This window comes from Diadema antillarum, unplaced genomic scaffold (genome assembly GCF_040938485.1).
Source record: "Diadema antillarum isolate AM-2024a unplaced genomic scaffold, OU_Dant_1.0 seq00000759_RagTag, whole genome shotgun sequence".
In the NCBI taxonomy this organism is placed as follows: domain Eukaryota; kingdom Metazoa; phylum Echinodermata; class Echinoidea; order Diadematoida; family Diadematidae; genus Diadema; species Diadema antillarum.
This window is the reverse complement of record NW_027271650.1, coordinates 318,746-332,198: the sequence shown is the minus strand read 5'-3', so window position 1 is coordinate 332,198 and position 13,453 is coordinate 318,746. Positions and strand designations below refer to the sequence as shown.

General features: G+C 38.6%; 1 protein-coding gene across 1 annotated transcript; it reads right to left on the bottom strand.

Moving 5' to 3' along the window:
* On the bottom strand, window positions 1–13,171 carry LOC139738620 (mitochondrial uncoupling protein 4-like). Its single transcript, XM_071649237.1, has 9 exons — window positions 13,049–13,171; window positions 11,314–11,439; window positions 7,711–7,773; window positions 6,047–6,131; window positions 4,615–4,737; window positions 3,456–3,568; window positions 2,694–2,778; window positions 1,901–2,096; window positions 1–354 (listed from the first exon to the last, which is right to left on the bottom strand). The coding sequence occupies exons 1-9, from the start codon at window positions 13,149–13,151 to the stop codon at window positions 283–285; spliced, it is 966 nt and encodes a 321-aa protein (XP_071505338.1). The 5' UTR covers window positions 13,152–13,171; the 3' UTR covers window positions 1–282.
* Between the last annotated feature and the right edge of the window lie 282 nt (window positions 13,172–13,453).

Below are 13,453 nucleotides of genomic sequence, written 5' to 3'. Positions count from 1 at the left end.
ATCATCATCATCATCATAATCTTCCTCCTTATCCTACTCCTCCTCTTCCTCCTCCTCCTCATCATCATTCTCATCATCTTCACCACTACCACTACCGTTGACATAATACCATTCAAATCTTTCAGATCATGGTTGAGGCTGTCCGATTCCCTACTTCTGGGTAGGAAGAAAAGTTGGACCCCTATGGCACCTGCTAGCTGGCATGGTTAGGTGAGTATTGCATTGTTCCCTGCGCAACAAATCCAGATCTCACGTTGACATCCCAAAGGCACTATGCATGTGCTAGAAGCTCGCGGTACCCCCGAGTCTCCTGATTTCCTCGTATGAAATCCAGAAGGTCAATGACCACGGCGCCTATCAATAAAAGACACACACATAGACACAAGAAGTCCGTCATTGAAGTGGGAAGTTAAAATCATGGGAACAGGTAGTTAGCAAGAGAAAATTTGTAAAACTTTGGCACAGAGAGGAGGGGAAACCAATATAATAAAGCTACCTACATCTACTGTAGCTGCTGTATGACAGCACACATGCATTAAATATTGACCTGCTAGGAGATACATTTGTAAAATGGAAGCAAAGTAATGCCTGTGGGGGAAAAATGACAGAAATGTATTACCCTCTGCCCCCATATACTTTTTTTCAAAAAAAAAAATGACAATGAAAAGACAACTGATGTCAATATACTGTACAGTTATCCTTTAGTGTACTGAAAAAAAAAAATGCTCTGGATACCTCAGATCTTTTGAAATCTAGTATAATTGCATCTTTAGATTTGATAGGGTGCTTCAAACCCACTCGTCCACTCAGCTGGGGCAGATAAGACCCACTGTTAGCCAAGCGGAATGAATGAGCACTTCTCTGTTAAAAGTATGGGGCCCTTTCTTTGAATGCCAATTCTGGTACTAAAGCAGAAACATATATCACTTTATTTGATAGCCTTATCAGTTTGATCAATATAATGTCCATGCTTCAAATCAACATTTTCTCACAATGTTTGCAGCCTGAAAGCGCATCATTGTTGATTTTATGTTTTGTCTCTTAACCACTAACTCTGATTTCAGGTGTGAGCTTGCTACAGTGTGATCTTGATGGCTATATCACTTCATTACCACGAGTCCTTACGAAGCAGTGGCAAATTGATAGTGGTACCAGCTTCAGCATATATAAGGATATTTCTTGTAATGATTGCATGAGAAGTGTCATCAAGTACACAAGTGAGAGAGAGAGAAAAAAAAAATGAGGTTCACACATTAGCTATACCAACATACTGCATATCAGAAATGCTGGTCAATGCTTTGAATTGAAAGGAGAAAACTGGCTTTTTAATAGATGGGTAGATCAGGGAAAAATTCTAATTGACTGTTTATACTAGTGTAGCTCCTTGATTTCATCAAAATTCTTTGGCGTGTCCACATTTCGTAAGTTTGAATTTCTTGTCATTCCCGACAAAACTGGAAAGAACCTCCATAATCCCAACAAATCAATTTCCACATCAAGGAATTCTTTCTTTCCTCATGAAATTTTTATTCTTTTACCACTCTCACTTAATATCTGGAAGAAGCCTTGTTAAAGAGAAATTGAGCTTTAAAAGTTTCTGTAAAACCAGACACAGATTTCTTTCCATACACTGTAAAATCAGAAATTTTCATGTACAATGTACATGAAAATTCATGATTTTTTGGATGAGCCACGATTTGTGAAAGTAAAAGTGCATGCCGAATTGTTTGTCTACACAATGCATTGTAAGCCAGTGGCAAATTTGTGAAATGTTTCATACTGCAAAAAAAGGCAGTTGGATCCAATTTGTGAAAGTCTCATGCCTCGAATATTTCTGGTTTTAGAGTACCAGTATATGTCAGTCTGTGCCTGCGTATTTCAGAAGTTCTCGTTAACTCACCATTCTGGCCCAAATTGGAAAGAAGCCCTTGTACAGGGACCAGAAGCCCTCCTGCTTGACGGACTTCAGGAGACAGTCCATGGATGACTTATAGAGGAGAGGACGCCCCCTATCGTCGGAACCCTGGTTCATTATCCTTGTCTTGACGACATCTGCTGGGGTGCTCACTGTTGCTGCAACCAGACCTGAGCATATACTGTGTGTATTAAGAGGAAGACGAAATTGATAATAGCACATATACATCCTATGAAAGGAGAAACTAGTCAGACCTATTACAAAAGAATAGATACCATTTTGTCTGAAACTATACAGATGAACATAAATTTAATACTTCTTCCTAAGAGTGCATAAACATTTTATCAAAGGCCTCTCTGTGCTAATAAATCAACCCCTTCCATACCAAGCTCTCACATCTCTACAGACAACAAACAGTAGTCACAATGCTCCTGTGGGTAATGGGTTACTTCAGATTAAGCACGCATTTGCTGTAAAAGTGAAAATCTTTGTGCAAGTTAATGTTTTCACATTTGGCTGGGAAACATGAATTTCATGTTTTCAATTTCACAGAATCAAAACATAAAGCAGCATTACATATAACAAGTAAAAATTGTGGTAGTGGTTATTTTCCTACTAGTTTCCTGTCGCATGAAATATGCACAAACTTTCTATATCACACAAATTTCCAGTTTACAGCAAATCCATCCTGATTATCTGTTGCTTCAGAATTTTCTGGTACCCTTTGGAAGATTATACATGTTTTACAATTTGACAAGAGCTTAAACTGAAAACTCACCTTGAAAGACCGTGTGTGATGAAATTATCTTGTAAACTTGTGTGCTTCAGAATGAGATGTTTGGCTGTGTCGTACGTTGTCAGGTCTGGTAAGTAAGGGAAAGAGAACATTGTCAGCTTTGCTGGGCAAACACACGATGCTTACATGCCAAATCAAAGCAGTGCATTAAAGAATTGAGTGAAGAGAGTATAACATGCTTAAGCTCAGGCTAGGTACACTCTAATCACACAATATCTATTACCAAGGATTTTGCTGGAAGATACAGCTAGTAATGATGCACACACTGCAGCAGTAGACAACATTATGAACATCAGCTCTGGCTGTGACATGTATTGAAAAAGATTTCTGCAGAGGTATAGTAACATCCATTCCAAACTATAACATTGACGTAGCAAACACAATGTCTTCTTCTGCAAGTATCAATATCCAATCAGTCCAAATTTCAATCCCATTAGGAGCTTCACAGGAGTATCAGTATTTTACCATACCACAGTCTTCTCCCATTATGTAATAAACATGATTATAACAAAATTCTTGCATTAATGAGGTAAAAATTCAAGTCCCCAAATTATCATCAATATATCTTATATACTTAACTGCTCAACTATGACGAGATTTTGACATATCAAAAGGAAACCGCTGGTCCAGATGACTTCATTATAACGGGAGTGCACTGTATACACACATTCATTTTCATCAGTACTGTATTTTTGTCTGGAGTGATGTTGCTCCTAATAATAAAAAAATACTTGACATTTTTACCCCCCATATTAACGAGAGCTGCCCTCTGTACATTGGGGACCCATCCTTTCCACAGTCCACGGATTCCTCCCTCTGCTAGGATCTGCTTGAAACACTTGAAAGCCGTTTTGACCCTGAGATGGAGTAGAGAGAGAGAACACTGGATAATGCTTCATTCTCCAAAACACACAACATGGATAGGTCTGTCTCCAATTTGAAAACAAGTCAGAAATTTTTGCAGAAGAGCATCTAAATTTGATCCCAATCAATCAATTCCCTCCATGGGAACCATTCTTTTTTTTTCTTTTTTTTTCATACAGGCACTACCTGGGGGGTGTTTCATCAACGAGTTCGTCGGAGGTTTTCACCGACAAATTTGAAAAGCTACTGAAATCCTTGCGTCTGGGGGGCATTTCATCAACGAGTTCGTCGGAGTTTTCACCGACAAATTTGCTATCAGCCAATCAGACGCAAGGATTTCATTAGCTTTTAACAGTTGTCAGTGTAAATTCTTGCGTCTGATTGGCTGATAGCAAATTTGTCAGTGAAAACTCAGACGAACTCGTTGATGAAATGCCCCCCCAGATTGGCTGATTGCAAATTTGTCGGTGAAAACCTCCGACGAACTCGTTGATGAAACGCAGAACTGTGTATTGAAATTATAATCGAATTAGAGCTAGGCTACAACAACAACAACAACAATAACAACAACAATAATGATACTTATAACTATTATCATCATCATCATCATCATATAACAACATTAATGTGCAATTTCAATTAGTTTAGTACTGCTTCTAACAATGTATTAACAAACTCCTGCTTCAGAGGCTAGTTTCTAATCCAATATTCAACTGTGCTTCCTCATTTTGCATACTGGTATTGAATGCCTAACAAAACCAATCAACCGACGGACCGACGGACCAACCGACCAACCGACCGACCGACCGACGGACCGACGGACCGACGGACCGACGGACCGACGGACCGACCAACCAACCAACCAACCAACCAACCAACCAACCAACCAACCTACCAACCACACATATCAATGCTCCTAAATACACACTTAATGTTCAGTGACATGGGGAAGGTTTATCACTCTGTTCATTCTGTGTGTTTGTCTATTTTGTTTTGTTGTGGCTGTCTGAGCTGAGCTGCTTAAAAAGGGAGCCCCTACCTGGGTGGTTTGCCTTCCAATCTCCTCCGGCCCTCTGTCTGCATCTGTACTTTGACCAGGTCAGTGGGACTGGACAGGAACTGACCAAAGGCTCCTGCAGTGGACCCTGCTATGACTGCTTTCCTGTAGATGAGGGGGCGCCAGAGAAATTGACAGCAATATGTGACTAATTCATGACTAAGGTCCTATTTAGGGGCTGGTGTGACCTTGAACCCCAAAAGTGAACTATACTAACCGGGAGTGAATTGTGTTCGCAGTCAAATGCCTTTGATAATACTATCTGACTTTCCGTGTGTATCAATTCTTTCATATGAACAGAGTAACTTATGCTTTCTCAGTGATTCAAGTAGGTACCCCTAACAAGGCTCTTCCTTTCTATCTCTTTTACCTCTCTGCCTATTTCTACATACTGCCATGCTACAATTCCATATCGTCCATCTATCCATCTATTGAGTAATTATTGGTACCTGATCTCTATCTATCTATCTATCTATCTATCTATCTATCTATCTATCTATCTATCTATCTGTTTATCTATCTATCTATCTATCTATCTAACTATCTATCTACTGTACGAGCTGAAATTTTTGTGGTGGTTTTATTTTCATGATTTTGGCGAATCGCCTTTGAACCACGAAAATAACAACACGCAAAAATAACAATGTGCAAATAACTAAGTTCAGTTAGACCCTTGCAACAGCGAAATTAACAACACGCGAAAACGTCCTCCAAGTAGCAATTCGCAAAAATATCTGTACCCGAAAATTTCAGCTCGTACAGTATCTATCTATCTATCTATCTATCTATCTATAGATCTATCTATCTATCTATCTATCTATCTATCTATCTATCTATCTATCTATCTATCTACCTATTTCTCTAACTACCTACATTCATAATATTCTAAATGCCTACCTGAGGAATTCACTCCAACTGTTAATGACATGGACTGAGAAATGTGAGAAGTGGAATTAGGGACCTCAAAGTAAAGAAAATGCTGACCAGAATATACTTCAAATTTGCTAACTGACTGTAGACTTTGAACAAAACTAATGGACGAAGTCCATCGAGCCAGCCTGATTACATTTTATCATGTAGACCTATCATAATGATAATAGCCTGATAAACTTACACCAGCCAAGAACAAAAACATGACCAAAAAACAACGATGCATGCTCACAAACATACAAGAGTGAATATCAATGACTTGTTGAATGCAAAGTGTATTAGCCTTTTGGTTAAATTATAATTAATCATTTGTCTCTTTCTTTTTTTTTCGGGGGTGGGGGATGAAACTGAGGTATTAGGAAGCAAGCATGTACATATCACAATTAACACATAGTATACAAAAAAATGTCTTCTAAACCTATTTGAAGAATACTTGGGGGAAATAAACACACAAGTAGGCATTTCACACAGCGTATGTTCTCACCAAACAGGAAACGTTCCATCCGGATTCTTCCCAAATATGTTGTCTCGGATGTACTCATACGCACCCATGCGGCACCCAGTGTACACTGAATTGTGAACAGACAAGTCAATTACTTTTGCTGCTGATAATACCAGGTATCATCTGCTGAAATGGTATCACTGATCCTCAAAGTAGTTTCGAGTCCTTTTGTTTTCCACAGGACAGAGAGTATCATCTTTCATATCTTATCTTCTCTTCTCATCTTATCTCTCTTCAGCTAAATTACAACAGGAACTAGTTATTGTGCACTGTCTGTGAAAGTTGATAGTGTTGATAATTTTCATCATTGACACATCTGCAGAGTATTGCAGTTAACAAACACAACTTGTGTTGTATGAATTCCTTTATACACAATATACAATCCATTCTTGATTCTGTAAGGCATAAATACAAACACAGTCTTTCAGTAATGACTGTGATCATGCAAATTCAACTTCATTTTGCCCTTTCAGAACCATATAGACACAATTTTTGTACATGTAATGAAAGCTTTTCAGTAAAATTGCAACAAAATCAGTAACAATGCATCACCTCGAGAGCAAAATCTTTATACAGAGAATGGAATAAAAACATCATTACAGTTTATCTACAGTACCTGTTGGACTCATTTCTTAAGTTAACCCCTAACAAGCCATGTCCACATTCATTCACAACCATGCATTTGTTTTAGAGTATTATTGGATATGAAGGATCACATCACATGGCATGAATGGGTTTATATGTCTATAGTGCATGAAACCCTTTCTCATTTTTTTTTTGTTATCATTTTTTTTTTTTTAAATAGCAGATCAGACCAACACTGGAGGGAAAGTATATGCTGGTGATCTACAGTCAATCACTCAAGTTTGGCCATTACATACAAGTCAACATTCAAGGACATTACTCTTGTCAATGGGCTACTAGAACTCATTGGTCTTAATTCTATGAGGTCACAGAGGAAGTAATCAAGTGCCTATTATGAGGAAGCAACCTCTGAAACAATGGCTTCAAGTTCCCAATGAAGGACTACACAAATGAGCATAAAGCGTGGAGCCCAAAGGTAATACTGCTACTACCAATAGGACATAAACAAATACAGATCTCAGGATTGAATCCAAGTAGTCTGATCCTCTGAGCTGTAACCCCTTTTAAATTGAGCCACGATGGCTTCTCATAAGCTGTATATTGAACATCATATACAGGGCGTTCCGTAACGCGTCTATACTGAATTTTGTTAGAATAATGCAAATTTACACCTCGTAGGTCGCAAAATAAATTCCCTGCCATTATAAAAAAAAAATTCAATATAATGAAAGAAAACTGCTGGTCCTGAGAACCCCAATATTAACGGGAGCTGTCTGTTGACGCTTGCAACCATAAATTTTGCATGTATCTCTGTCTCACAAATCTATGCACATGTTGAATGAGACCTGGTTAGTGCAGCAAATACAATAGTTGATCGCAAATAAATTATGTCCGACTGCGCTGGGAATCATCAAGTAATTGGGACTTGTTACTGATTGCACTCCTTATGAAACAGGTACAGGTAATTCAGCGAGCACTGCTTGTTAATCATGACCAATAAAACTCCTTTCATAAAGGGCAATTCCTTCCTCCTACATATCCATTGGGTTTCTTCTACTCACCTATGTGCCTGTAGATAGCAGGTGTCACGCCTTGCCAGAGTTTAAATAATCCTTCCTCTTCAACTGAAAATAGATGAAGAACATAATGGTTAGCAGCAATAGTATTTCTAAATATTCAGGCCAGGTGAGGTTGTTAAGAACCAGTTTCTATGGCGATGAATGACTATGACATCATACTTTTGTATTCTATTTCCACACAGCTGCTTTATTGATTATCTTTGTAATGTGTAGGAGAAAAACAGGCTGATTTTAACCTGTCATTTATCATGTTTAGGATGAGGTGATTTTGCTATAACTGGAATTTCCCATTGACATCATCCCAAGTACACTTGGGACTAACATTTAAAAGGTAGAGAGCCAATTGTAGTGCAGAATAAACATTCCATGGTATAAACAGACTTGCCTTTTTAATCAAACATAATGTCAACTTGGAAGAGTAACTATTCTACGACAGAGAAGTAAATTTCAAACACCAAATATTATCTTACCAGGGCTTGACAATCATTTACACTTTTTTTTTTTATAAGATGTGTTTCCCACTTAAAGCCTTATCTACTGCTTATCAATCAGTGTTTACATGGTTGTATAAAATGACACACGCAAAGAATGCCACCATAGTTTATTGCAGCAAAATCAAGAATCACGCAGACATAACATGATGGATTTATGATTACTGTTATATCAGCACTGCTGAAATGTCAACACTTCAAAGGCGTATCAGAGTACATTTTGTAAGCATAATACACATAGCTCATATGTCACTTAAACTAATCCTTGTGACTTTGCGACTGGAATGAATATAATGTGAACAAATAATTTGGTTCCACCCACAGGCTTCCAGAAGTATTGGCAAAATTTCAGTGTGTTCTGTCCTGGTAATTACCAAAATAATCTCCTTTAACATGATATGAGGGTATCATCAGTAAAGAAGAAATGTATAGGGTGAGTTCTAATTTGAAGTTGGTTTAAAAGCAATGCACTTATCAATGTCACCATACTTTGTCTTTCATACATCTGTTCAAGTGTGATTGTGACACAAGTCTGTGATGGCAGACACATAATGTAGCACGCAATAAGTAAATGTAATGTGGGAAGAAGAACGTGCTACTGCAGTCATCAGGTGATGTTAGAAGTCAATGACAATCCGCAGAGAAATGATTCCCACATGATTCACTATTAAAGGCCAAGGTCTACATCTTCACAAGTTAACCCAATATGCATTCACAACACCACATGTGAGCTTTTTAAAGAGAGAAATCCATAATTTCCAGGCATCATTGTGCACTGTGATCTACATTATAAAAAAAAAAAAAAAGAATCATAGGGGATAGCAAGTGTATTAAACTCTACATCGTACAAATTGCATTTTGTGTTATCCCGAAGTAAAAAAAAAAAAAGACGGAAGAAATGAAGTGGCTTTCCTGTTGAAGGCTACGTTTGTTTGTTTGTTTATTTTTGTTTTTTTAAACCAACATTTTGTGTGTGTGTGTGTGTGTGTATGTGTGTGCAACACATCACTTTAAATCCAGGATAAAGTGAGAGACTGCTACCAGCACAAGTCAGAGCCCCAAATTTTAACCTGTTTCTTATGAGACCAGTATCTCAAGGGACTTTACACAGAGCGCACCAAGCTTCAGTAGGCAAAGGATTTAAAGGGAAAGTAAACCCAAAGAACAATGTGGATTGAGTGAAAGCAGTAACATTAGTAGAACACATCAGTGAAAGTTTGAAGAAAATCGGGCAATCGATGCAAAAGTTATGAATTTTTAAAGTTTTGGTGTTGGAACTGCTGGGTAAGGAGACTACTAGAGGTCATGACGTATGAGAGGACTACAACATGAAGAAAATATAAAGGGAATTCAATAGAAATTAATTTTTCATGAAAATTACACATTCCATCAACTTGATACTGACATATGTTACGGGTAGCACTTATTCCCCCGTTTTCTGAAAGCGGTTAGTCAAGTACTCTTTCATTTTGCTATAAAAGTGATTTTTTGGTGGAATTCCTTTTATATTTTCTTTGTATTGTTGTCCACTCATACGTCATAACCTCGAGTAGTCTCCTCATCCTGCGGTTCCAGCACCAAAACTTTAAAAATTCATAATTTCTGCATCGATTGTCCAATTTTCCTCAAACTTTCACTGATGTGTTCTATTAATATGAATGCTTTTACTCAATCCACATTGCTCTTTGGGTTTGCGTTCCCTTTAAGTACACATTGCACTTTGGAATGTCATGCCACTATAATCGAGTTTGAAGGCATTCGCTGGAGTGGGATCGTTTCATTCAGAAAAAAGCATTCTACTGAAGGTATTACATGCCACTCTGAACCTGTAAATAATCCCTACAATCTTGTGAACGTGTCCCATCATAAACATATGGGAAGTGATAAAGTGGTGGTAAGTACATATGACCGAGGCATGTCAACTTATGAACCTGCCAAATTTCACCATAAGATCTGCAAACAGGCTGTGTGCCTTTGACACAGTTGGGCACCCTAATTGCTATCACGCCGTGATCACACGAGCTGGAGTAAAGGATTAGATATTGTTGTTTAAAGTTCCTCTCGTCTAGCTGTGAAGTAGCATGCTCTGATCATGCACCTGCACTCTCCAAATTGCAGCAACACAGCTAGGACGGAATATGGAGATCATGGGTGATAAATAATGACATACATCTTGTAAAACACAGATCAATCATGTTATCTTGTACTCTGAGGAATGCACATGGTATCTCAATCTTTTTAGTCATGGAATTGTATGTGACAGGAAACTGTGAAGGGCCCTAACCCGTAAGCCACCATTCTGAACATTGAGTATAAGTTGACAAATGTCTAACCAGAAAGTTTGCATTTCTGAGCAGCTGTGATGATTATTCATCTCGTAGTTTGGTAAATTTCAGATACCGAAGTCATTTTCATACAAGAATTGATGTTGGGGCAGTTTTCAGCATTACTTATTTACGGTACATCTTATTGTTTAATAATAGAATAAGAGTAACCGATTTTAATTAGTCTTGCAATAAATGAATAATAATCAGGGCTCGATACTAGTGGTGGCCCAATGGCCCTGGGCCACCAAAAATTAATATTGTGGCCACCAGATTTCAGACAAGGTTATCTTTACATGGCCTATTTGGGCGACTACACTGTCGGATTCAAAATCTATTCTTGTTTCCAAATATTAGGGGCCAATGCATTTTTTCTCTTTAGGCCACCACAATTTGAAATTTAGAGATATTAGTGGTCCGAATGAGCCCTCAGGGGAAAAACTTAGTGTTGAGCCCTTATGATGATAATGATGATGATGATACATTGTAATTGTAATACGCAATGCTGAAAGCAATGATTATTACCATGATAATTATTGCACTATCATAATCATCATTATTCTTACTTTGATTATCATTATCTTTGCAAGTGAAGTCATTTGTTTTTAATGGTTAGAGTCATCACTATCCCTGCCATCATCACCCCCATGATTACTGGCAGGGTTAGTGAAACATTTAATTTGGGGTAGATATTATCAGTAGACAGCAAGAAAACCAAGTCTGTATAGGAACGATTTAAACATTACAGTCCCACTGTTGCAGCTACTCACCAATGCCCAGGGCGGTTCTGACCATGCCCCTGTAGGGAATAGCTGCCTCGTTCCCATAGTGCTTGGCGGCCGCAACCTCTCCCTGTATCTGCAGTCGTGTCTTGGTGATGTCCAGGGGATAGGTGACTGAACGGGATGAATGTAAAGAGACAACACGGGGTCATTCATCTTTCTGCTTTTGATTAATAGCCTTGATCACTGGCACAAGATAATTTTACAAAATTTTCCCAGGATCAACAGAAAACAGTCTTGAAAGTCCTCTAGATCAGGACAACAGCATCACATGAAATAACTCACAAAAACAGCTTTAATTACAAATGATGCTCTTTCTTCACATTGTGAGAAAATCATTGGATGCAACAAAAGTAAGAGATGGACATATGGCTGAAAGTTGACTAGAATAATATGGAATCTTACAAGCGACAGAATACAGTTTCTGACTATATTCTCCTTTAAACTACCAAGTAAATCTAATAATACTTCTACATGACAAAACAAACAAACAAATGAATGATGTCTTCAGTTTATGTGAATGATAAAAAAATTGCTTTAACCTGTTGAAGACTAGTCCCGAGTATACTCGGGCAGGTGCCTATGGAAAACGTGTGTTGTGACTTCCATAGCAAAATCAGCCCATCCTCAATAGGTTAAAATTAAAATCTTAACAAATGCAATTTTTGAAATAATAGCTGAAAATATCTCTGGTTAGCGTGTGCATGGCTCCTGTGCTGTGGATGTTCGTGTCGAACTTGCTCTTTCGTGCATTTGTGTACAGTCTACAGATAATTATACATTTGTATATATGGGACTATTGAAACCACAGTTTCTCTGACGTATTGTCATTCTGTGTTGCAAATAGCCATTCATGTCCTTATCTGTGATTTTGCTTGACTAGTAGTGTCATACAGACTGACTAGACTGACTTTAATACAAATCTTCTTGAGGAAACAGTTAAACAGCAAAGTCAGCAACCTCCTGCCAACAAGGCCACATGCAATAGATAGAGACAATAGACACATATATCTAAATCTGCTGAGCGAGATAAGCACTACCAACTGTGCAGACGTTGTGTTAACAAACATCAAAATAATGTTGAGTTTACATGACTACAAACTCAGTGAACCATGTACACTACGACTCCAGAAAGCAAAACATCCTGAATGAACCAAGGGCAAGAGTCATGCAGCACTTAAATGAAGTACTAATCCTAACTTGAGAACATTGATTAAATCAAGCAAATTAGATTTTTGTTTCTACATCTTTTTGACCTTCTCTGCTTCAACATGATGTACACGTACCAATGCAATGCACGGGCAGAATACTGTATATTGTTCTAGGAAAGAAGTGGCTGTGGCTGTCTCATTGATGGGTAGCCCGACCAGACGCTTAAGTACGCTGTGCGAATACGCGACGTACCTATAGTACAGCGACTGGGCTGTGTATAGTTAATTGATGGGGAGCTGATTCCAGTAGAATAATTCGACTGGTCATTCCATATTTTAGAATACTAGCAGTAGTAGAATATACAGTATCATTCTAATTGTATCGTTGAAGCACCCACTGCACTGTAGCTGCAGGCGCAGTCGGCCTTCTCAAAGTAAAGCTACGCTGCACTGTCGCGCCCCGGCCCCGGGCCTCTCCCCGCATGATTTAGTGTCGCGGGGTGTAGTGCTAGCCAGCATGTCGAAAACAGTGATTTCAGTTTCACGTCATAGACCAGTCTACATAAACTCACCAGTTTCTGCAACTGTGGCAGCACACGCCGACAAAAAGTACTTGACGAGAAAGCTGTTTGGATTCACCAATCCGCCGTTTTCCTCATCTTTTTGGACAGTCATCGTTTGCTGCAGACGTTGTCGTCGCCTCCCAAAAGTCAATACAGCATGTGTGTGAATGTGTGCTAGTCATACCAGTGCGGACACGTTCAGTACACGGGGTTTCAGCAAAGGTTTTCAGGAGAGCACGACGCGTCGTCCAACAACGGACGACGCAACAGCGCGCGCTTTGGTTTGTTTACTACCCTGACTTTTTCTTGAGAGGGTATCGTCGGTTGAGAATGATAAGGGTGTTAAGTTGTCACTAAACCCATAAAGTGTTCAAGACAAGTTAACGTCCTTCTCATCCTCAACAGACGGTATTA

What these genes read in the sequence shown, in the direction of transcription:
- LOC139738620 (XM_071649237.1), bottom strand. Translation starts at nt 13,151, where the DNA reads ATGACTGTCCAAAAAGATGAGGAAAACGGCGGATTGGTGAATCCAAAC. An exon ending in TGCCACAGTTGCAGAAACTG is followed by an intron (nt 11,440 to 13,048) that starts GTGAGTTTATGT and finishes CATCCCGTTCAG; the next exon opens with TCACCTATCCCCTGGACATC. An exon ending in GATGGAACGTTTCCTGTTTG is followed by an intron (nt 4,738 to 6,046) that starts GTGAGAACATAC and finishes CCTCATCTACAG; the next exon opens with GAAAGCAGTCATAGCAGGGT.